Source organism: Conger conger, chromosome 4, assembly GCF_963514075.1.
Source record: "Conger conger chromosome 4, fConCon1.1, whole genome shotgun sequence".
Classification (NCBI taxonomy): Eukaryota; Metazoa; Chordata; class Actinopteri; order Anguilliformes; family Congridae; genus Conger; species Conger conger.
Window position 1 is genome coordinate 54405506 of NC_083763.1, and position 25849 is coordinate 54431354.

Here is a 25849-nt window from a genome sequence, read left to right on the forward strand (position 1 = left end):
CTGTAAAAGCGCAACACTAGAGTCGACTCATCCGGCAGTTGACATGCTGCGCTCTGAGCTGCAGTGGGAGGTGCCCATGTGTGTGTGTCTGCCAATTGAGATCCTGAACCATGAGCTGATTATCCCCTTCCTGGACACCACACTGGCCGACCTGGGCATCGAAAAGTGAGTCGACCTACTAATGGTTCATTGTCCTTACCTTGGAGCAACATTTTTAAAGCACTGTAATTGTTATTTTGGGTTAAAACTGAGATCACAAATGTGTGTGTTTCTATTTGTGTGTATCTGTGTGTTTTACAGTACATAGACAGTGGATCTGTGTTTGCCAGAATGTGCTAGTCAGGATATTAGGGAGTATTTGTAACACTGTTCACTGTTCACAAATAATACATAATGGGATATCAACAGACAGCTAACATTCCAAGTAACACTGTCGGAGTTGTGAGAAGTGCGCGAACATATTTGTGTGCTTACTACTATTTTCCCGTATGAATAATTCAATTGCCAGTCTATTTAGTGTGTCTGTTTCTATGTAACATACAATACTTTTTTCAGTATCAATTTTGTACCACCACACTAAGCATGCAAGCATTCTGAGAGATGCATGAATGTGTTTGTCCATTAGCGTGTCAGTAGTTATTCTCCTGGTGTGTGTGTGTGTGTGTAGGTCAGCGGTGAAAGAGCGGGTAGTCTGGGTGGACTCCACGAGGACCCGCGTGCGGAAGAAGTCGGGGAAGCTGAAGGAGAAGGAGGTCGTGGTTCTGGAGGTACGGGTCAAGGCCCAGCAGCCCGGGAATCCTCAGACCCAAGAGATTCTGTACAGCACCGAGAGCCACACGGACCGGTCCTACTGCCGCAGTGCTGTGGCTGTGCAGCCCTGGAGACAAACAGAACCAGGTCAGAGACAAACAGAACCAGGGCAGAGACAAACAGAACCAGGTCAGGGCCCAACCTCGCCTCTCTCCTGCACTCCTGCTATATGCTGCCTTACTGCCTCTCTCCTGCACGCCTGCAATATGCTGCCTTACTGCCTCTCTCCTGCACTCCTGCAATATGCTGCCTTACTGCCCTGCTGAAAACAGCTCAAACTAGGTTATGAAACAGCTGGTAGCTGGTTCACCAGTTCAGACCAGCTCCATAATCAACATGGTTTGACCAGCTCAAGCTATGTTTTGAAACAGCTGGTAGGTGGTAATTTCAAGCTGGTTGCATTTTACACCAGGGTTCTTACTTCTTTAAAACTTATTCTATTGTCTAACCATCTTACAGGGCTGTACTCACTTTGTATTGATATTTTCCTGTGCTAAAGTTATTCTGTGTTGGCAGTGTTATTGGGTGGAACTAATCTTGTTTGGGTTTACATTGCACTGGTTTTGTTGCCTGGATACACCCATTCTGCACTCTTACTGGGCTTTGGTCAATGTATCGACAGTCTTGCTGGAATGTAATCTATATTCATTGTGTACTGTCTGTTGTAATTGGCTAAGCCAGTTTCATTCTGCTTACCTTACAGTCTGTAATATTTGCCGGGTCACTGATATTTGTGGTGTAGTTTATTTTAAGACCAAACCCAACCCAGATTTGAGTTTGCTCTACATACATGTTGAAAGCAGAAATGGGCTGAATAACATATACTTGTCATATTGAATATTGAAATTCCATATATACTTTACTCTTCACTGTACATTTCACTAACCCACACACATAACAGCTTCCCTCCATCTGCTCCTATCCAGGTTGATAAGCACCAGCATAAATTCTCTCATCCATGTCAGTTCTCAAATGTCCATGTCCAATTCCTCAGTGGGTGTGATAGAATGAGATCATGTAAATCCATCAAAGATAATGTCACACAATTATCTTGCACATTACCTCTCTCAGAAATATGTTACTATACTGCAGTATCCAAGCAGTGTCTGGAATGCACTTACACCCTCTCCCAGTTCAACAATCAAGTATCAAGTATCTAAATTTAAATCTTTATCTTCACATTTTTATCTTTTGCCTTCACAGAGAATGACTACCAACCAGTGGAACTGACTTTTGCCATGGACATAGAGCTACAGCCAAAATGGAGGAAGACTGAGGAAAAGCAGAAAGTGTGAGGAGTTATAATAACAGCTAGAACATAATCCTGTTATCAGGCTGTAATATATTCAAGCAAAGCACAGTATTAGCTTGCCATGATAATACAAAAGGACTTCACATCCATCACCACATTCACATCCTGTAGCATAAAGCCCTGATTTTAATGGAGTTTTTGTTATATTTGTATAAGGGGAATGAACTAGTTTTGATTTTATTTTGTTTTGAATTTCTATGTAACTGACCCTCAGCATTGTAATGTCTTCTTTTGCAACTCCTCTTATACAGTAATTAGACCCTCTCGAGGCTGATTAACGTCATAGCACATACAAATACACTAGGACATATTTCTCTCCTGTAGTGTTGTGCAATAGAGTAGTGTTGTAATGTTGTGTAGTGCTTCCCATTGTGTAAAAATCCTAAATCCTCAGTATATCACTTTCAGTTGTGACAGTTGACATGTGCATAAGGAGACCCCGTTGTGTTTGCTAAAATGGAGAAAGCAGCTTGGATATTTCTTATTCAGAGACAACTGCCTGAGCAGACTGGAGACTAAAGCACAGCTGGATTACTTTTTTATTGTGTGTATGCCATGAAGATGTGTGCACTGGCAATAAACATTTTGAGGCTTTCTTATACCCACAGGTTGTGTTCTTAGAGTTGGTTGTTTGCATTGTCATTGGAAGAATAAACAACAGCAATATGTACAGAGGATTCAGGTAGACATTTAATACACAAATGCAGAGTATAGCTATGTCCTTTATTCTCTTTAATTCCAAAACTTTCAAAAAAGTCATACAAAACTTGAGCAATCATTTAAGAATCATGGAACTCTGAATGTAACTACTGTAATGAACAAAACAATTCTGGTAACAGATTGGTTGGGTGGGCACATATTCTTTGGATGACTGTAATACCTGAACAAAGTCCCCACACATACTCTATTGAAGGTCAGAAGTCGGACCCCATATCAACGTGAGGATTTCTTAGAGAGGAGGAGTGTGGGTGGGCCTATGATTGAGTGACAGCAGTGTTGAATGCGGCTCTTTCTGCATTAGACAGTGACATCATAGCATCCTCAAATTCCTGAGCATGATGTTGAGCCATGTTTCTTAAGAACAGGAGCAAACTGCTCTGGGTTTCTGCAAGAAGGAAAATAGCTTAGTTTGCAAATAGCTACGCTCAATTGATGGTATGCATGGGTGGCACATACAAAACTATCCAAATTTGTGAAAAATTATAGAATATTTATTCTCAAAACAGATCCTTACCCTCATCAATATTTTTGTTCCTTAAAACAAGGCTGGATGCAGACACAATGGTCTTCATGTTACTCACCACCTATACAACACAGCAAATGGTTTCAATGTTATCCAGCACTGACATTTCAAAATGCATTGAGCAACACGTTTAAGTCATCACTAGTGGGGTCTCCAGTAACAGCTTTCCTACATGAGTGTAGTGCTGGTTTTGTGTGGGTGAACTCAGAGACGGGGAACAGTACCAGTGAGGGATTCTTTGTATACAGGAAGGCCAAGCAGCTGAACACTGTCTTGTTCTCCCTAAGGTCCTCTTTCAGAGGAAGGCAGGTCAGGACAGCAGGAACAACCTGGGGGAAGAGGAGCGTGAGGACCTGGGCCTTGCTGAGGCAGGCTCAGTTCACTAACTCAACTACAATTCAAATACAGCTCACAGTTACAGAAACCAAAGATGGTAAAGGAGAAAGATCTCAACTATCAGCTCCTATTCCGCTTCAGCCAAGCCATATGTGAGGCTGGGAAGTGCCATGAGCATTCGTAGTTACATAAGTCTACACTTCCTCTCTGAGAAAAGTCAGAGAACACATTCAATTTCAAATCACAGTGCATGTGCGATGGTGAACAACTGAAAGATAATAGCTTTTCTCTTTGAGGTTAACGCTATATTTCACCGAAATAAACCTTCACACACTCTAGGCTATCCAACAACTCATGTGAACCCAATCAGGACTGATCAACAGCTCATCGTAAGAAAGCTTCCCATAGGGACCCAGTGTACACAGTTGCATTAGCAGATTTAAGCGCTGAGCAATTTAACCTCTAGGTTGGACCTCTCTCTATTGTTACTCTCTGATGAAACACACAGCCTGAAACACAAACAAGAGACAGTTACACAGGGAAATATACAAAGACCGGTGAGAACACAAACCAGTGCAGACAGTGCGCAGTAACGCTACCTGGTCTAGGGGCACGCTGTCCACACTGGTCATGATCATCCTGCAGAGGGCAGCACAAAGGTTGTCGATGACCTTCCTGTTAGATTCTTTAGCCATGAGGGAGGAGAAGAGGAACAGGATCATGGGATAGTCTCTGAGGGACAAAGCTAAGGAAGGACACCGAGAAGCATTTCTTTAAAAAGTTAAAAACATGAGCAAACAGTGAAATACTGTGTGTTAAATCAACTCTTAACAGACTCTCTTACAGAGTACTTATGTTCCAAACTGGACTAATATGAACTCTTGTTATAGTTGAATTAACACTGGCTAAGCTACATAACTGGGCCCCGTAAGGTGGGTGATTCAAGCCCCGGTGTAGCTACAATACGATCCACAAAGCAGTTGGGCCCTTGAGCAAGGCCCTTAAAACTGCAATGCTCCAGAAAGGATCGCCCCCCTGCTTTGTCTAATGAACTGTAAGTCACTTTGGATAACACGTCAGCTAAATAAGAAGTTAGTATTCAGCTGACACGTAATTCAACTCTGTTAGAGGTGAATTCACGCTGGAGTTTCACTCTGCGGTCACAGAGCAGGATACTGCGTGACGAAAGGTCCGGCGGTCTCGGCCAGGACCCCCAGCCCGAACACGCTGTTGCTGCGCACGTCCACGTCGCTGTCGCCCACTCCGCCCACCAGCACCGGCAGCACCTGATTGGACAGCTGCCCGGCGATCGCCCTGCCGCCCGTCACGCCCCCTAGCAACTGCAGGGTCTCGGCGAGCATGCCCACGGAGAAACAGCGGTCTGCCGCCGTGGAGGACGGCTTCTACAGAGAGAAAGAAAAACACGTTTTCAACGGGAAGGAGAAGAGGAAGAGGATCATGGGATAGTCTCTGAGGGACAACGCTAAGGAAGGCCCGAGAGAAGCATTTCTTAACATTTTTTTAAACATGAGCACACAGTAAAATATTGTGTGTTAAATCAACTCGCAGAGTCTCTCTTACAGAGTACTTAAGCTTCCAACTGAACTCATATGAACTCTGTCATAGTTGAATTAGCACTGGCTAAGGTACATAACTGGGACCCAGAAGGTTGGTGGTTCAAGCCCCGGTGTAGCCACGATAAGATCCACACAGAAGTTTCGCCTGAGCAAGGCCCTTAACCTCACATTGCTCCAGGGGGATTGTACCCTGCTTAGTCAAACCAACTGTTTCAAAAGTTTTGAATTCAAAACAAATACAATTTGAACCCAGGTTTGATGGTATTTATGGACATTCTCAGAAGAAAGGGTTCCAAAAAGCTCCTCTGTGTTTCCATAGAACAACCCTACCTAGTTCAAGGGTTCTTTGTTGGGCAAAATGGTTCAATCTGAGAGCATTTCCTGCCAGAGAGTCCCCTTCGGAGACGAACCCTTTTTTCTGAGGGTATAAAGGAGTGTACAGACTCACAGCCCTGCTCATGATGAGGGTATAAGAGACAGACTCACAGCCTTGCTCATGATGAGGGGCAGGAGCTCGTTGAGAAAGAGGAAGAAGGTCTCAGCAGGGACGGCCGATGCCAGCAGGGGAATCCCTTCACCAGCAAACTCCTGCAGCATGACGTCATGCGGCGCCTGTAATGCAATACAGCATGTTCATTCAATTCAGTTCATTCAATTCAATTCATTCAATTCATTCAATTCATTCAATTCATTCAATTCATTCAATTCAGTTCATTCAATTCAGTTCATTCAATTCAGTTCAGTTCAATTCAATTCAATTCAATTCAATTCAATTCAATTCAATTCAGTTCAGTTCAGTTCAGTTCAGTTCAGTTCAGTTCAATTTCATTCAATTCAATTCTCTTCAGAGAATTCAATTCAAGACTCATGTCTTCAGGCTGCAGCTTTCCCTCCCTGTCCCACTACCATGATTAACCTTGTGTGTGTCATAGATTATAATAGTACATGTATAGTTATTGTAGGACTCACGTTACTCTAGCTGCCAACTGTGGTATGCTAGTTGATAAGTTGATGTACTTTTCAAGGGTTCAATTTGTATCTTAGCGATCATGCTAGGAACTGTACTTTCCTCTAGGGACCTGAACGTACTTGTTCCTGGATTTGATTTGCACTTCATTGTACATTGCTCTGGATAAGAGTGTCTGCTAAATGCCCTTAATGTAATGTAATGTAATGTAATGTAATTCAATTCAATTCAATCCAATCCTCAACGTTACTCCACAGAATACCACATTAACACCCAATGCCATGTCGGACCGCTACTGCTGTATCAAATGACCTAACACTACCTCACACCCTTATATTATTTTCAACGCAGCGTTACACATTAGCACCCAGTGCTAGTTCACACCATTATTCCATTTACAATACTAGTTCTCAAACTGTGGTCCTGGGGTTTCATGGATATGGTATTAGTATTATGACGAGTAGGTGACTGATTTGCTGCTCAGTTAATAATGCAAAGATAAGATCAAATGGATGCACCGATCCCTTTCATATGTGGAAGGAAATATGTGCTTATTATGCACATATCTTTAAAAGAATGTATAAAAATGTTTGACATACTGGCTAAATGTTTCAGTGGTCGGCTACAATCTTCAAAACCACAAGTCCAAAACAAAGTGCTCCACATTACTACCCCAGACCACCTCACACAACTGAATTGTGAGTTCAGGCAGTGCATTACCTGATGTTCATTGTCATCGCTTTCCTCCCCTTCTGCATCCTGACATGCAGTCTGTACGGGGAAGGAAACACACTCAGCAGACTGCACGCGCATATAACCGCGGCTAATAGCTACCACTTAATGCTGCTGTTGACGTAAATCATATTAAATCAATAAATACAACAGATGAATACATGGAACACTATGGGAATGTTGTACTGGAATAAAACCAACACACTCGCAAGATGCTTCAAAAAACAAAAAACAATATTTTCTTTACTATGAGGGCGATAAAAAGTTTGACCACATCGCTCTTCGTCAGAACCTTGGTAGCTATTCGAACAGGAAAATATAAGACAGAGTCTCCCATAGATGCACAAACATCAAATTCATAAACTACATGTAATAATGTTTTACCATACACGGTAATAATAAGTAATCTGTCCATAAGGTGCCCTGTATTTCTGAGGGTCACCGGTTGGCACAGCTCCTCCCTACAGAACGGACGTGGGTGCAGAACCACTCCTCCGGACGGCTCTCGGGGCGGGCGGGCGGATCACCTTTCTCTTGAGGACGTCTCGGATGGCCTGGAAGACCTGGGCCAGCCGGGTGGGCGTGTGCAGCGCCTCCCCCTGGCAGGTCTTGATGACGGCGTTCAGGGACTCCAGCGCGGCCATCACCACTTCCCGCTCCGGCTCCTGCCTCACTGCCTCCAGGAAGGTGGGCAGCACCACGGACAGGAGCTTCTGCAGGGCTGACACAAAGAGTACCGCTCACTGCACTACTCGCCCTTTATCTGGTTTTTCTTCTTTCTCTCTTTGATTTTGGAAGTCCAGGGAGTCATTTCCTGCTTGTATCACCTGTGGCAAACTAATTGTGTCGGATTCCTTTGATGCAGAATTTGGTCGATTGGAATTAACAAGATGAGTATAATTTGTTGCAACTACTTTTCATATGTAAATATGCTTTCCTATAAATATACATGGAAGACTCAGCTTTGTCTTGTCCTACGCGATGTTGTTGCCATAATGAATCGTGCAGTTTTTTCATCACGGAAAGAGATTCAGGGTGAATTTTAAAGTCATTCTCTTGAGAGAACAATTAGAAAGACGATTTCTTTTAAGATGATACAGACTTTAAGAGCTGTAAGCGGCAAGCACAAGTACCCTGGTGGTTGACTTCGGTCGGGTTCTTCAGCCAGACGCTGTGTTGCGCTCGGCAGAACTGACCCAAAACTGCAAACACAGACTTGCGGAGGCTGTTGTGAGGGAACTGAGAACAGGAAGAGACAGGTACACACAGATTACACGCTCCAGGCTCCAGCCCCCCTGTGACCCCGTTCAGGATTAGCGGGTTAAGATAATGGATGGATGGAAAATGTAGGGTGTCTAGGGTTTTTGCACAGTACTTTATGTTCCCAGCTGGACCCACATGTACTCTGTAAGTTGAATTAACACTGGACATTTTGCTGAGTCTCAATGCGAGGGAAAGGGTGGCCTGTAGCGTAGTGGTTAAGGTAAATGACTGGGACACACAAGGTCAGTGGTTCGAATCCCGGTGTAGCCACAATAATATCTGCACAGCCGTTGGGCCCTTGAGCAAGGCCCTTAACCCTGCTTAGTCTAATCAACTGTATGTCGCACTGGATAAGCGTCTGCCAAATGCCAATAATGTAATGTAATGGAAAGAGGGCACATGACTGAGGCTACAGTGACTCACATCGTGCAGCTCGTAGACATGTTGGAAACTGGACTCCAGGAAGGGCAGGAATGCAGTGCTGAAACAGAGAGAACCCCATTCAGAAGGCAGCATCATGTCTATTGTTATAACCTGAGATACTGAATGAGTCTCCTCACCCAATGTTAAGGGAGAGCTCTCCCAAAGCCTTGCAAGCGTCCTCTTTCTCGTCAATGAAAACGTTCTCTACGCTGAACCTGGAGACGGACACAAGTTCAGCTAAGAAGAGACAGACCTACCACTTCACCTCACCCCACACAAGAACGCACAGACTGACTCAGCCAAACTGAGCAGAAACGTGGGACGTTAATAAAAAAAGGAACGAGAGAAAGCGTGAAAATGTGATGAACAAACCCAGCAATCTCCCTGGATGCTGCCCTGCTCTCTCCTTCTTCTTCTTCTTCTTCTTCTTCATCTAAGACCATTTCTCCCTCATCGTCGTCTTCTTCATCCAGCAAGGTAAACGGGTCTTCTTCCATGTGAGCCTTAAAGAGAATGAAGAACAAATAAGGGTGCGCTACATGTTCTGTGCTCAGCACAAGATGGATGCTGTAGGCTTCATGCAAGTACAGTACAGCCATCCACCAATAGAATGCTGGTAGACCGTCCATGCTGTGTTCATATGCTGTCGGAAATATTGTATTTACAAGATGAATGACCCATTAAAATTAATTACCGTAATTACCAGTGGGAAACACAGGTTTTTCTATTATACTTGAGTTTCTGAGCAAAATAGCACAAGTCGTTAAGCCATGTCAAGTCAAGAGTAAGACTTACATATGGGCTATAGGCAAACTCTTTTATGTTAGTATTTAGTATTATTTTAGCATTTAGCATAAATATTTTAGTACACTCTCAGAAATAAAGTGACAGTGGCGGTACATTCTTGTTCTTCAAAGATCAAATTTCCCAAAGTACAGTAATGTTCTCTTTTGGAGCAAATTAGTACATCTTCCAAGCAAAAAAGATACAAATAAGTTATATATTGCTGACTAGGGGGACAACTGTATGCACCTACTGTATAGGGTACTGCCCCAGCAACAAGCATTTGAACCTTTTTAGGCACTTTTCGTACCTTTATTTCTGAGAGTATATTTTTTTCTTATTTTCACTTTTAGTGCGAAGCCAGTTACAGCCTGCTACTAACCTACCGACATATTAACAAAGCAGTTTAGAATACTGTTTATACATAGTTCTCATGTTTCAGGAAGCCTAAAGGCCCCAGTTATTGATTTTTAAAAGTGTGTGGTGCTGCTAGTATTCATAAATAATAGATCCTAGCCATAAAAAACTGTGCCCTACTTTAAATGCACATGTGTAACAGCATCTTTCTGTTTTTAAATTTATTCGTTTTAATTACTGTATTCAGCTAAATAAATAACAAAGCCAGGAATAGTGCTGCATATAAAATATAATTACTTATGACTTATTTTCTGTTGATGTCACACTCTCACATTTCCCGCTTACTATTACATTTTTAAGGCCATTTTTTTTAAATCACTTTGGTTTTATGGGGTTAAAAGTAATAAGAATAAGCTTGAATAACTGCATTGGATTATGTACAGATGGAGTTGTGACAGAGGTTATCATGTCTCTTGTCTCTTGGAAGGGGGGGGGGGGGTAGAAAGCACTGATATACAGTATAACTTAAATGTGCGATACCACGGCAAAATATTGCGCACCTCAATTCTGTGATTGCGCCACCAGTTGAAATAGTTAGTCAAGGGGGCCCTGATCAAGGTCAACAAGATGCAAGCGCAACATGAAAGTGGCAGAAGATGAAGACTCAAGTGAAGCCCGGGTGGTAGTCTGCGCTCTTCATAGCTGACAGAGGACGTTGCACTGATGTTGCGCGCTAACACATACCGCTGGGAAATCCAAGCTGGGATGAAAGTAAAAAATACTGAATTGAAATCTGCTGTAATGAAAAGCAGACGGGTGGACGGCACACTGACCGTGACTCCCTCTGTGGACCTGAGGGACAGAGCCATCATGGTGGTGATGGCAGGGAGGTGAGGGACCAGACAGTCAGGACGCACGACCGACACGGCGGAAAACAGGCTGTACCTAAAGCACAGAGATCATACTCAACACGCAGAGATAGCTCACTAGACAGCCATGTAGGGCAAAGCTTCAAAGAGAATCAAAGTGCAGCTCACACACAGACAGTGTAACTTGGGTACATACAGAGCAGCTCAGAGACAGAGAGTGTATCTCAGACACAGATAGAGCAGATCAGACACACACAGTGTATTTCAGACTGAGTTAGAGCAGTTCATATACACACACAGTGTATCTGAGACTGAGTTAGAGCAGTTATATACACACACAGTTTATCTTAGACTGAGTTAGAGCGGTTCATATACACACACAGTTTATCTCAGACTGAGTTAGAGCAGTTCATATACACACACAGTTTATCTCAGACTGAGTTAGAGCAGTTCATATACACACACACAGTTTATCTCAGACTGAGTTAGAGCAGTTCATATACACACACAGTTTATCTCAGTCTGAGACAGACAGAGCAGCTCAGAGACAGCCAGAGCAGCTCAGAGACAGATAGAGCAGCTCAAAGACAGATAGAGCAGCTCAGAGACAGACAGAGCAGCTCAGAGACAGACAGAGCAGCTCAGAGACAGATAGAGCAGCTCAGAGACAGACAGAGCAGCTCAGAGACAGACAGAGCAGCTCAGAGACAGACAGAGCAGCTCAGAGACAGACAGAGCAGCTCAAAGACAGACAGATAGACAGATAGAGCAGCTCAGAGACAGACAGAGCAGCTCAGCGACAGACAGAGCAGCTCAGAGACAGATAGAGCAGCTCAGAGACAGACAGAGCAGCTCAGAGACAGACAGAGCAGCTCAGAGACAGACAGAGCAGCTCAGAGACAGACAGAGCAGCTCAGAGACAGACAGAGCAGCTCAGACAGACAGAGCAAAGCACAGGCCCCTACGCGCAGCGTCTCAGGTCAGGCTCGTCCACAGAGTCGGTGAGGTTGAGCCCCAGCCGCACGCACTCAGCCGCCAGGGGGCTGAACACACTCTTCCCCACAGAGCGAGCCACCACGGACAGAGTGTCTGCACGAGGAGAGGAGGTGTTTACACGCAGCAGCCTTCAGAGGACTGGGGGACCTCAGGCAATTACCACAGAAGAAGAAAGCAAAAACTTCACTCAGCCTTTTTTTTTTTTTTTAACACAATTTACAGAGCTACTGACATTAGGGTTGGTCAATTCCATTTCAATTCACTCAATTTGAGAAATGAACAGAAGTTAAATTGAAAATGTAAGAACATCTCCACAGAACATTGTTTAATTCATGAATAGAATTTCAACCAATATCCTGCAGTATAAGTATTCATAAAACTCCAGAGTTCATCAAACGCAGAACATTTTACCACGCAGGCTGAACTGAAATGTAAATAATCCCTCGTACCCAGAGCCTGTGTCTGCAGAGACCTCGTTTCCTCGCGCATGTCCGTGAGAAAGCCCTCCAGCCAGTTCATCACCTGGGGGAAGTACGGCACCAGCATCTCCTTCGCTGAATTAGCTGATAAGAACAGGGTGAAGAGTTAAGGCCCAGACGATTCAAATGGATACACCGCTGACCGCAATACAAAGACCTGGATTCAATCAACAGTGCCCTCAACTTAATCTGACTTCCAAATTAATTCAAGTGTCACGTTTTTTACTCCAAACAGAGTAAACATTGCTTATTCACCAAACTATCTGAGAATGACATATAATCACATAAAATCACATATAGTTGCAAGTCAAATGTTGTAGAGAAGTGTTAATTGAATCTGGGCCTTAAGATGTGTACATTCAAAAGGACAAAATGGAGCCTGAGGGTCAACCCAGAAAGCGAAGGGCAGTGTTACCGATTGCACCGATGGCACTGAGGGACAGAGCTCTGATCTTCAGGCTCCTGGTGTCACTCAGGGTAGTAAACATGGTCTCCATCAGGGTGGGGAGGTAGGGCTGGATTGCCTCCCCTTCAGAGAGGGACAAGGGGAGAGGGGCTTATGGGAAACATTGAGCATAAATGTGGCAGTACAGCACCGGTGTCTAAAGTGGCTAAGGGGAAGATTAGTAACCGTTTACCGAGCTCTTACCCAGGTTCTCCAAGACGTTCTCCAGTGCATAATAGACCTTGGAGATATGCACCAACCTGTTGTGGTCCAGGCCAGAAAGGTAGCCCAGCAGAAGAGGAATCAGCTCAGAGCTATACTTGCCGATGTCAGGCTGAGAAAGAGAGACCGTGTGTGGGTGAGGTGTGGACATAAGAGACACTACTGTAGCTATGCTACTTTGCTGCAAAATCCAGCTATGCCAGTTTGACCCGCTTGAAGAAGATTGAGCTGGTCAAGCTGGTCATAAGCTGGTCTAGCTGGGTATGAGCTGGCCAACCAGCATGGCCATGCTGGTCATAAAGTTGGTATAGCTGGGTATGAGCTGACCAACCAGCTAGTGCCGGTAGCTTGTCTGAGCTCATAGCTGGACACCATCTGTTTCAAAACATAGATTGAGCTGGTCAAACCACGTTGAGCTTGGAGTTGGTCTGAACTGGTCAACCAGTTACCAGCTGTTTCAAAACCTAGATTTTTTTTCAGCAGGGTACTGCTAAAAATCTGTATAGCCAGGAGTGTACCAACACAAACACACAGACTGAACCAGTACAACGGCGCACATTTGGACACACCTGTAAAAGACAAACAATAATAGTCAAGGAATGTACATGCACACACACACACACACACACACCTGAAGACTTACCTGCAAGTGCTCAGAAAACTGTCCCAGGGCAAAAACAGCCGTGGCGCGCACCATCTGACTGCTGTCTGCCAGACTCTCACAGGCCAACCGGAGCACGGAGGACAACATGCTGGAAGAAGCACAATAAATTAATGTAATACACAGTCTGACAGGGTGTTGTAATAAGCAGGGCACCAAGGAATGTTAAAGGAATAGTACACCTATTTTGGAAGCAGTGCCACACAGCTACTAATCGCTGTTGTACTGGGCACACAGAGACGGAATTGGTATCGATCTTATCGTCAAGCCACAGGTAAGATCATCAAAATGTCTTCGTTTAATGCGGTATAATATACAGTGGTAAATATGCACAAATGCTGTAAACTACAAACGTATAACAGTTATTGACATAAGCTTTATTTTCTAACATGTGTAAGGCGTGCTTTATTAATGATTCATTGGAAGACTTACATTGTTCAAATAAAACATATATTTCTCCAAAAAACAGGTTCCACAGTTATTTTTCTGAGATTTAATACTTTGTGTAAACACCCCGGGGAAAGATGATGACTATGAGTCCTTTCCTATAATTGGTGATAAGGTTAGCGAACACATTTAGAGATTAGGAATTTTTGACCATTCCTTCATGCAAAAGTTTTCAGAATTATTGGTATCCTTGGGATACCCCCTCTTCAGTTAAGACCACAGGTGGCAACTGAGATGTCCATTGCAGAACATGGTTATTGTTTTTAATTAAACATTTCCGTGTGGATTTTGATGTGTGCTCGGAAGTCATTGTCCTGTTGGAAAAACGACCTATAAGCGAGTGTTTGTTTCCTGGCAGAGGCAAACAGATTTTCTGCCACGATTTCCTGGTACTTTGCCCCTGGACCACTGGCAGCAAAACATCTCCAATACATGAATAACCCACAGCCATTGATACGTATACTGGTTAATTGGTTCTACAGTGCATTAGGGGAGTTGAGAGAAGTACTGAATTAATGTATAAAAGACTGCATGTTTTGGGGACTGCGGGGAGACACTGACTGGGTCCGAATGTGGTCAGCACAGCCCTCAGTCAGCAGAGCGAGGCACAGCAGGCCAGCCTCGCGATCGCTGGGTTTGCCACTGGCTAAGCAGGCCTCTGTCATGGGCATCTGACAGAAGGACACATGGGAACATGATCCACCAAGAACACAGTAAACTCATATTACTGACTATTTATTCCAGACCTCTATAATCAATGTCATGTGCAGTAGAAGTTTTGCCTATGCAAGAGTAGAAACAGCTACAGCTCAAGGTGGGAACCAGAGGAGAAGCTTACTAACCAGCTGCCGTAAGAGTAGCTCAGAGGGCATGTGGAGAGCCATGGTGTCAATAACCTACAGAGAGAGAGAGAGAGAGAGAAAGAGAGAGAGAGAGATGCATTTAAAACATCATCGTCAATTCATTAGGTAGAATACAAATACAAATTCAAAATTAAAATGAAAAAATGAAAAATAAGAACACCCAAAAAAATATTTTTGTACCACCCAGTATCAAACAAGAAACTGAAACGAAATCAAAAAAGAAAAGAAAGGGTAAGAGACAACTGGCATGCTGATTTAGGTGAATGAAACATAGGTAAGAGGAGTGTGACAGACAGGCAGTCTTACCTCAGCAGCAATGTTTCTGAGACTTTTGCTATCATTGCGGTCTCCGTCTTTCTCCTGGTCTCGTGAGTCCTCCTCTGCAGCAGGGGGCGCTGAGCAAAACACAGGGAACACAGTCTGCAAGATGGCCCCCAGCAGCTTGAGCTTTAATACTGTCTGTGGGAACAAAGCACAGAAATAATACATTTCTCATGTCCTCAATAGAGTTTTTACCTCACAGACAGACAAAGACCACCTACTCCATACACTACCTTATGGGAATATAAAATCAAGAGATGCAAAATCCAGGTTCAGTAAGTAAAACTCCTCCTGAATATTTTGTTCCAACCACCTGGATTTGGTAATTAGCACAATTATTCAGCCAGGAGGTGGAACTCAATTAGTGAAATGAGCTGGCTGAGTTAATGAGTGCTGGCAACTGTGGTGGCGACAATAGCTCAGGATGTAAGAGTGGTCGTCTGGTAGCCAGAAGGCCGCTGGTTCGATCCCCTGCCCTGGGCGTGTTGAAGTGTCCCTGAGCAAGGCACTTCACCTCCAATTGCTCCCAATGAGCAACACATGTCAGGACTGTTACTTTCTGACACCTGGACTTTCCACCTCTGTATGAAGCTGACTCACCTTGCTCTTGAGCTTAATGAGGATGGACAAGGAGGAGAGAGCCTTCACGCGCAGGGGGATGCTAACAGAGGCATCTGCACTGACCTGTCCTCAGAACATGAAGAAATACATACAGTGTGAGCTGTCAAAAACCAAACGAAATGGGGCAGTCTGTAGCCTAGCGGCTAAGATACATGACTGGGACCCAGAATGTTGGTGGTTCAAGCCCCAGTATGGTCACAATAAGATCTGCACAGTTGGGGATTAGCCGAATCAACTGTAAGTTCTTTTCGATAAAAGCATTACACTACATTATAGTCATTTAGCCGACTCTTATCCAGAGTGACGTACAAAATAAACGTTATTTAGCGTAAACTAAATAACTAATCGTTATCACTGCATGCACAATAAAATGGCATGTTATTCAACATTCTTCACCCAGTTAGGAGTGCAATTGTCAGATTTGACAACAGGCCATGCCATAGCCCCGGAAAGAAAGACACACTAACCTCGAGACAGAACTGAATGACCTGCGCTATGTGAGGGGTGAGGGTGGATATGTGACTTTCCATCAGCTTGTCAAAGGCATCCATTGCTTCGCTGGCCTGGGCCTGTTCATGACAGACAAATACAGGTCAGTCTGTGGGGCAGTGATAAATAAGGGATTCCAGTTTAAACTCACAGGTGTACCAGCAACACTTTAGCAAATGAAAAACCAGCAGACACTGCGGCCCTCCAGGACTAGCATTTCACACCCCTGGTGAAATTCCTGCCTTGTGTTGCACCAACCTCAACTGACTTGATGAGCTGTTTCATGCCAGTAATCAGTCTTGGAACAAAAGAGCATATCACATTCTGAAAGATAAAGATAAGGACACCATTACACTGTGCTGTGCTGGCTGAGTGTGCCTTCACAGAGATGAGCTGGAGCCAGTGTGACAGGGCCCTACCATCTCCTCTGTGCCCGCCTGGTGGCACATGGTGGTGAGGGCGACCATGCTGTAGCGCAGGGCACTGGGGTCACTCAGGTTCCGCAGGACGGCATCAAACAGCAGAAACAGCTGGCTGAAGTGAGGTTTGAAGATCTCTGGGTTTGACTCCACCATTTGGCTGAAGAGTTGCAGGTACACCTGTGTGTGAAGTTTGAAAAGATACAATGACAATGAAGTGCAATGAAGTGCAGACCGTCAGCTTTAATTTGATGGTATATTCATCCATATTGGATGAACTGTTAAGAAATTATAGAACATTTTGTACATAGTCCCCCCGTTTCTGGGCATCAAAAAATATTGGACAGTTTCATTTCTGTCATTTCTAAACAGAACATACTAGAGTATAGAACCAAAATAACAAAAAATGTGTCGCAGTCCAATTAATTATGGTGCCCATTATAAAAGGCATTTTGGTCTAAATTGAGGTTTTTCCTTGTAAAATAAAGGACAAATAAAAAAAACTGTATCTCAATGAACCAGTGTGGTACTTTTCCATCTGTTATCCCTCAACATAAACACTTTGTTCTCACTTACTATTAATATAAATGAAATATATTCCAGTTTTCCAGACAACTATTACGGATACATAGCAGCTGATATATGGACCTCATATATGGCACAATTATGTACTACCTGTGCCCTTACAGCCAGAACATGAGGCTCATCCATAGGACAGATGGCACAGTTCCTTATATGGTGTTGGATGTTCCAGGTTAAGTGACAGAACAGGGTGGCCTGCCGCAGCGATACCTGTCTGTCTTGTGAGCTGGTACTTTTAGAGGATTGGTTGAGCAGCGCCAGGAGGGCGGGCCAGCGTTCAGGAAACTCGTGTTTGACCAGCATCGCACTGAGCTGAGAGATAGAGTGGTGCACAGACTGCCTGAGACAGAGAGAAACAGAGTCAACAAGACACGCAGACGGGGATCTTCCCAAACAATTCATGATACACAGCCGTTATATCCCATTTAAAGTGCCGCTGTGTTGTATTTATAACTGCCCTTGTAAACCCCCGTCCAAGGCTCATGGCTCGTAAAACAAATGCTTTGGCCTTGATACAGCATGATTGTAAATTATCTACTGTGAAGGCTGCAACTTACTCTGTCTCTTCCTTGAAAGCTTGCAAGACCACAGCCTTCAGACTGAAGGGGAAATAATAAGTTACTGCCACATCAATAGACAATATACTACCTCCGCATTTTAACAGTAAATTGCAACATGTCCCAGTGGGTGTGTTACGAAGCTGGATTATAATCTCATTTTTAATCCTGAGCTAATGTAGCTAAAATATTTGCCCTCATTGACTAAATAGGCAGCTGTTAACCCTGCACTGCTCCAGAGGGGATTGTCCCTGGTTTAGTCGAATCAACTGTAAATCACTTCGGATTATTATTACTGAGTGTGAGCACTATGGTGTACAGTATTGCCTCTCTCTGTGCTTGTGATTGATCCTTGTCCAGTGTTTTGTCACCCTCATCCTCAGCAGAACTGCAGCTGTCTGGCGGATCTGAGGAAAGGAGAGGTGAGGTCAGACATGGTGAAAAACAAATCAGGACGGAAGTTGACTAAACCATGTAAACTGCAGCTGAAACCAGATACAGGGGAAAAAAAATGATTGACTTGAATGCACACAGGACAGACCAACAGAGAGAGCCAGGTCCTTCTAACAAATGTTAATTACTATATTAGCTAACCTGCACGTGAGTGTGAGGCAAACATGGATGTATCACATGATGACAGATGTTTTACAGTGATACATAGAGTGGGTCTGCGTGTTGCATAGGAACGTGTGCACCGCCTAATTAAAAATAAAAACAAACTTTATCACGTGTTTGATTCACATAAGCAACAGCAAGCTATTACCTGAGAGTGTTTGCTGTTTGTCATGACTGTACACAGAGCTGGAATCACCGCTGGGTCTTTGAGAGCCAGTTTCAGTTGCGCTGTGCCCTACAAGCAAAACTCCAAGTATCAGCCATCCTTCTAAGACTCGTGCCTAGTATAGAATCGTGCCGGTTTCATCGATATTGCGAAATAAATCAATGGGGGTGGCGATGCGACTTATTGGTGAATAACGTTAGCTAAATGGCACTGAAAGATTGCCTTAACTGTACAAGCTAATATAAAGTAAGCTAGCCTAACCCATGCTGCTTACCTTTAGTTACCCATGGTAAGCAGCGGGCAGCATAATTACAATGTTAACATATTTAATTAACTAGTGTCTGTTAAAGCCCCAATAAAGCACAAAGAAATTGAGTTATATGTCAAAAAACAATAATGATAAAAATTAACCAGCTAGATTAATGTTAGCTAGCTATCTGGTAAACTACGTTAATTAAGTTACGGAGTTGGCGGGAAGTCTCCACGCAGCAATTTGTTGGTGATAAGGTCGGTGATAGCTCGTAATGTCAGTCGGGTTCGCTGGTTAGCTACCTGTTGTATAACGGCGTCGTCAGGCTCGGTGATCTGTAAAAGAATGCGTTCCAGTTCTTCTGTCATCTTGGTTAGGTTAAATATCAAGTCTGGGACTGCCCAAGAGTCAGTAGCCCTGTTCTGGATATTGATATGACGGCGAGTGGTTTTAGTAAGACAGTGTGGCGAGAGTGCGTTATACTATTATAACGTAGAGGAGGTTACATAATAAATAGCGTTATTGTTAGCTATAGTCCACGGTCCTCACTCTCCATAAGTAACATTAGGCCTTAGCGAAGACGGTTGAAATTCGAGTGATTCTTTTTGTAACACCCTGTGTCACGTGAGACAAAAAGAAAATGTGACTTTGTTCGAAACCGCATTGTTACTAGTACTAGATTTCACACAGATTTTTATTGAAATGTAGGGTCAGTAGTAACACAGCCTATGTTTACCAATCGGCAGAAAGAGCAAGTATTATACAAAGCAAAGCGGGTACGATTGTAGACGTTTCGGTTTGTTTTGACCTATGGTTTAGAGACGGACGGAAATGAACAGGGTATGGCCTTCTGGTTGAGTTTAGCCATAATGACAGTATATATTTACATTTGGCAAGTTTCGCATATCATATTCTATCCATATCCCGAATGCAAACAATGAAGTTTGGCTAAATATGTGATGCAATTTGGTAAACTAGCCCAATGACATTCATTTCGAGCAGTTATCTTCCAAAGCCAACAAAATATATGTATAGTAAACAGGCCAATACCAAATTATTTAATCAAGTAGTGTATCCTATGTGGTAAAGCATATAGCCCTAATCTGAGTGTGTGTGTATCCCTTCCTTGCTATGTCTTTTGTTTTAGTGTCTGTGTAAATTAATTGGCCTAATTAATTTAGCTTTCTTCCATCAAACCAGGTGTTGTAAAATAAAAGCTGTAAATGATTTTATCATCATTGACATGTAAATAAATTGAAAAAAAAAATGTTTTTAGTAAAATATTAAATGCTTATCATAACATTGTGTTAGTGGTCTAACTTGGATTGGCTATGGACTATATATATAAAATCACAATTTAAAAATCCTACATTTATGCAATCAAGCACCCAACTAGAATTACTCTATAGGTACTTTCAGATACTTTAGTTACTGTAACCTATCCAAGATTTAAAAATAAAACATTGGACATGCTGCTTAGGTTTGCCGAACAATTTACCTTTCCATGGAGGTGGGGGTGCTAATGGACTGACTTCACACCATAACTGGGCGAGACAATAACTGGCTCGCGAGCTCATACGTGACAAAAGATCCCTAAGCGAAAAACAAAGGTATTCTTAACGAGCAGGCTCATTTCAGACAATAACAGCGCAGAGATCAGGCACGACGTTTTTAAACAAGACTCTTTCAAAACGTAGGGAATTTCCACGCAATTTGTAGCCAAACGCGTTTTTCTTCATAAGAACAAAATATTGACCCTCATACCGTCAAAATGTTTCATATCACGTATGCTAATTAGATTATGTCTGACATTGCAACATTACATTTCTCAAATAATTATTTACAGCGAGGGTGTTGTTGAATAGGCCTATTGGAATTAATTGCGTTTGGTTTAGCATTCCAGTCAGGTTTGGCTAAGTGACCTAATAGAAATAATTGAGCAAATAAATAAAGGGACACTCTCACCAAACAAAACAATCCTAAAATGATCGTTGATTCTGGCATTGTTTAGTGTAGCGTATGTCTAGTTGATATTTGTGTTCCGTTATGTTTGAATGTAGCCTACTGCCCACAATATATGCAGCTTTCTCTACAACTAAACTGGTAGCTTTATAAATACATTCCTCTGGTCTAAATGTATGTTTGCCTTCCTTTTCTTTGTCCACATCCCCTCTCTGATCCAGGTACAACATCACTAATCTCCTCCTTGCACATTGATCAGTGGCAGGTAATGTGCCATAGACACACCATTACCACGTGTATTCATCTCTAACTGAATGATTACCATCTTAATACAACCAAAGAGGTCCTGCATAAAAGCATACATTTCAATGGTAATCTTTGGCCAAACCCTGTTCATTCTTGTAATTCTTTACTGTTCATTCTTGGATGTACACCTACCTTCAGATGTAAGTGTAAACATGTCTTCAGGAAAAAGCAGATGAAACCGTTTTCTGGTTAAATTCATTATTTTGCCATCACAGGGGTAAAGTGTAAACATGTTTCTGGTGCCCTTAGAAATGCTGAAATTCTTTAACGGTTATCATTGTTCTGACAAATACAAATCAATTTTCTTTAATTAAAGTGATTAAAGAGTATAAGTATATTGAACAGTGTTCAGAAACATTTAACTTTTTCATTGTTACCAAATTGTAAAACGCATGTGTTGTGTTAGTGCATTATATTGATATAATGTATTGATAATACATTATATAGTTTCTACAAATTATTGTGATATATATCTTTCAGTTATATTCTAATTACATGATGAGATTTACGTTTTTGCATTTAGATATATAGCATACACCAAAAGTGTATAACTTTGCATTAATCAAAACCTACATATTTGAAAGTTTACTGTGAATCCTTCCCTCACCATTGTGAAGGGATTTTATCTTTCAATTACAATTTCCCCAGGAGAACTCATTTGCAGTACTTTCCCCATCTTCCCTCATTTACATAGTGTCAAATGTATTCTGAAATAATATACTGCAGTAGTCATGTTTATTCAACGTCTATATACATTCAATAGTTTAGTCAATTACATGCCAATTCATTTGAAATATAATTTGTTTTGGCAAATATTTTGACTACCGCTGGTCGTTGTACAGGGGTGTGGCCATACTGATTACATCACACCCCCTGTAGAGGCGTCAGTGGCCACAAAGTACGACACACCTGTAGCGCTAATTGGCTACTTGTCTATACACACCTACATTCATATCCACACCCACACACTCTATCGATATATACGCACAGTCGCGCACTCAAGTTCAACGAAGAGACGACCTCTTAGTTTTCAGGAATATCGTTAGCTGCGCTAGCTGTTCTAAGTCAGACTGCGGCCTCTTCTGTGGGATACTGTTGGTTCACTTAACTCGGAGGTTTTACTAGCTCTAACCTTAGTTGCACTAAAAGTGGATAAGGCAAATAGCGGAGGAATGGCAGACTGGAAACTGCCAGTTAGTTACAACTACAACCCGTCCTATCACGCATACGCCTATGGGCTTATGTATCCACAGGGGCCTGAGCAAAATCACCAAAATTTAGGATGGGCAGAGGCCTACAACCACCAAGGAGTCAGCGGAGGGTACTATACGCCGCCGCCACAGCAGCAACACCAATCCCCACATCGGAACTTAGAGGACGGCCATGCTACAAGCGCACACTTTCCAGGTTCCGTTTTGTATTTCGCGGACTCCCACACACAGAACGGCCGTCTTTTCCTTTCTCACAACCGAGCCCAAACTAGTCAACGGTCGACGGAGATCGAGCAGGCAAGCAGCGACACCCCAAGCGACTCGGAGGCTCACACACCAGGTAAATTGCTCTACTACCCATGCTATTAGACTCCGTATTTTAGCAATCTGTCTCAAGTCGTTTGTAAAATTATTTCACCATAGCAATAGCCTATATCTAATTGGTTTTAGTTGCCGATATTCAATCCATTGTACCTTCTTGTCTAACTGCCCACTAACCTACTTACTTTTGCTAACACTAGTGGACAAAGTGAAATCTATATCATTTTAATGGGCTTATGGTTGTACAAGTTTGATGTGAAGATGTTGATTCTGCACACTACTTGCTTCTGTGGCCACGAACAGACCACATCATCCATGTGGCATGCTACTATACAGTTGCTTTTCTGTATTCCATAGCACTTTCCACTTTTTTTGTTCTTGTGAGAATCAGTTGCTACTTGTCCAATGTGCTAAAGTGCAGTAATCCTTTGTCAGATTCATGGAGTTCGGGAAGTAGCAGAGAGTTAGCCCCACAGGCCCCGACTTCCTCCTGGAGAGAAGGGGAGGAAGAGGATGTGGAGAGCGGGAGCCCGGACAGCAGCGGGCATGTTTCCAGCACCCTGACGATAAAGGAAGAGGAGCCTCTTCGTGTGGGCGTTGAACGAGAAGAGCAGCCTCCTCTGCCCATGACGACCCCCCAGAGTGTTCCAGCACCACCGCGAAAGGCTAAGGCTCGCACCGCGTTCTCAGAGGACCAAATGACCGCTCTAACCCACCGCTTCAGCGTCCAGCGCTACCTCACCCCTGTGGAGATGAAGACGCTCGCAGGTCTGACTGGCCTCACTTACAAACAGGTAAGCATAGACATGTTCAGTCTTCGTTTACTTTAAGTTGTGAGATCACACGTGTGATTATAATGGTCTCAACTTTAAAATTTAGAAAAAAAACAACAACGGTCTCTTCAAAGGGATAATTTAATTATACAATTAAATTGGCCTCATCTGAGTGAGCACTGAAATTGGGCTCTTACTATTGTATGTAATGCCAACGCTGGTTTCCTGGTTTTTAGGTGAAGACCTGGTTCCAAAACCGTAGGATGAAGCTGAAGAGACACCAGAAGGACACCAGCTGGGTTTCAGAGCGGTACTCTGACCCTACATATCGAAACATTCCGTCCCACACTCCGGTAAGACACTGCATATTCTTCACTGAAGCTAATTGTTTTTCTTTGTCCCGTCTGCAAACCCCTCTTTCAGTCTGTGTCTGAGGGGCAACTTGACAGGACATAAAGTGACCCCATCCAAATACAGGAGGCTTTTCCGTAGGCTGGATATTGTCTTAAAGGCAGGATGGTACATTAACCATTGATTATGCAGAGATCACCCGAGTTTGTTAGCTTTTGCATTATTGAATTATTCTACATTTCAGTTTCAGATGGACACTTCAGCACTGGCCCAGGAACATTACGCCAACCCACAGTTCAGAGAGGCTGTTTTCAAGAAGAGCCCTCCTCAAACTCCGACGTACTATCAGAACTACCCACGGCCACAGTCGCCTCACCAGCCCGCAACGCGGGCACACGGCGGTTGGAACCTGCCTCCCGCCACCCACTTCGAGTTTAACTCGAACAATTACAACAACGCCAACAACAGCATCAACAGCGATGATGGAACGGCTGTGGATGCAATTGAAAGTCCAACGCGTATGGTCATGGTGCAGGGTGCCGCCCAGTGGTCAACGTAGGTAACTGCAGTGGTACAAAATCCAGGATGAAACTCCACTGAAATCAGTATTTTCTATGCTGTTCATTGTATTTAGAACAACTGTTATTTAATTACCGATTCAGAACTCATTCATCAGTAGAAACGCTCTAGACCTCTGACAATTCCCCCTTAATGTTGTGTACATAGCTTAATTGACTGATACGCAGTACCATGACTGGTTGGCTTCCATTCATTTACACACTTACTGCCATACTTCATCCAAATTGAGTGTCAAATGAAATGAATTTGTAGACATCGAGTGACTAAATGACATGATTATTTTTTTATTGCTAGTTGCATTTTGTTTTTCATTTTTATTTTTTCTTTGCAGTGGCCTTTGTTTTTAAATAGAATGATATATATTATACATTTTCTAGGAAGTTTCAAGTGTGTTTTTGTGACTTATCTGTGCTCCATGCTCTTGACACTTCAGTTCTGACTGGGCCCTGTGCCACTTGATGCTTTACTGAATGTGAAACAAACACACTTATTTAATCTGAGCTGGTTTTTTACCAGGCACGGTTTACATCAGGAGTGTCAAACGCCAGTCCTGGAGCGTCGCAGTGTCTAGGCGTTTGTGGGTTTTCTTTCAATTGGCAGCCAACTAAAGCATTGAGGGCTAGGTATGTGGAGTCTTCATCCATTCAATGAGTTAATCACTTCCGCTGAAACCCAGAAAGCCAGCAGACGCTGAGGCCCTCCAGGACTGGAGTTTCACACCCCTGGTTTACATGGTGAGACGGGTGGGAGATTGTATTATTGTACAGTGTTGTTTTCTGAGACTTATCAGTTATGTGTATTTTTAAGGGCTCCAGCCTTTTATATAGTTGTAATGGTTAAGCAAATGTTTGTTTTGTGGCCTGTTTAGTCCTGGTTTAGTGCACAATTGCCTGTTATTGTGCAGATTTTCATCCAGAAGTGCATTTATCAATTGTGATGCACTGTATTTGGTCCATGTGGTGGTACATGTCATATGTTTTGTATATAGTGTCTGAAAAGTCTAGCAATATTCCCCTGGAGGCCATGGTGGCTTACAATGGGAAATGAAACCAAATGTAGGAATATTTTTCATTCAGAATTTTATCTGAGAACCATAACTTTCGTCGCCCGTCTAAATATGTAAATAGCTGCACGCGTTAGATGGTGGCAGTGGTTTTCATAATAAATCTTTTTGATGAATTCATCTTGTCATAGTTTTGTCTTTTACAATACAGAAGGTTGAGTATTCTCGTGGACTACGCAAGTTTTAATCCACAATATGCCATTGTTTTATGAATTCTGCAGTTACAGGTCCAGATTTCAATCTGGCCATATAATCTGATGATGGCATTGCTGTGTCCTTGAATATGAACAGACATTCAAGGAAGTTGTCAGAATGAACAAGAACAGGAATATTAAGTGGAATGATAAATGCGTGGAATGTTCAAAGCATATTAAAGATGAATGTGTAGATGAGGACTGTAAACTCTGCATCAGTGGAAGAAGGCATGACTAATTTCTGGACAGCTGGACAAATGATGGTTTTAGCCAAGCCTGTTGAG

At 43.0% G+C, this 25849-nt stretch overlaps 3 protein-coding genes across 4 annotated transcripts; 2 read left to right on the forward strand and 1 right to left on the reverse strand.

Annotated features, from left to right (window-relative positions):
• Positions 1-43: 43 nt before the first annotated feature.
• Positions 44-2105, forward strand: si:ch211-196f5.2 (uncharacterized protein LOC556372 homolog). The gene is made up of 3 exons (XM_061238997.1): positions 44-165; positions 668-897; positions 2014-2105. The coding sequence occupies exons 1-3, from the start codon at positions 44-46 to the stop codon at positions 2103-2105; spliced, it is 444 nt and encodes a 147-aa protein (XP_061094981.1).
• Positions 2106-3096: 991 nt separating this feature from the next.
• Positions 3097-19173, reverse strand: LOC133127686 (importin-4-like). The gene is made up of 30 exons (XM_061240762.1): positions 19108-19173; positions 18538-18624; positions 18102-18181; positions 17775-17816; positions 17428-17557; positions 16636-16815; positions 16475-16540; positions 16195-16296; positions 15707-15790; positions 15092-15244; positions 14765-14818; positions 14484-14593; positions 13458-13566; positions 12797-12926; positions 12563-12676; positions 12118-12231; positions 11638-11761; positions 10637-10748; positions 9036-9166; positions 8801-8878; positions 8664-8721; positions 8111-8216; positions 7505-7698; positions 6966-7016; positions 5765-5890; positions 4878-5104; positions 4301-4433; positions 3590-3694; positions 3357-3426; positions 3097-3227 (listed from the first exon to the last, which is right to left on the reverse strand). The coding sequence occupies exons 1-30, from the start codon at positions 19171-19173 to the stop codon at positions 3097-3099; spliced, it is 3267 nt and encodes a 1088-aa protein (XP_061096746.1).
• Positions 19174-22021: 2848 nt separating this feature from the next.
• Positions 22022-25808, forward strand: nanog (nanog homeobox). 2 transcript variants are annotated; one of them, XM_061240012.1, is made up of 4 exons: positions 22022-22624; positions 23041-23399; positions 23615-23731; positions 23980-25808. In XM_061240012.1, exons 1-4 carry the CDS (start codon positions 22246-22248, stop codon positions 24286-24288), a joined length of 1164 nt encoding a protein of 387 aa, XP_061095996.1. In that variant the 5' UTR covers positions 22022-22245; the 3' UTR covers positions 24289-25808. The 2 variants fall into 2 exon arrangements, with proteins under 2 accessions (XP_061095996.1, XP_061095995.1); XM_061240011.1 differs by having other exon boundaries at positions 22024-22624; positions 23974-25804.
• The last annotated feature ends 41 nt before the right edge of the window (positions 25809-25849 follow it).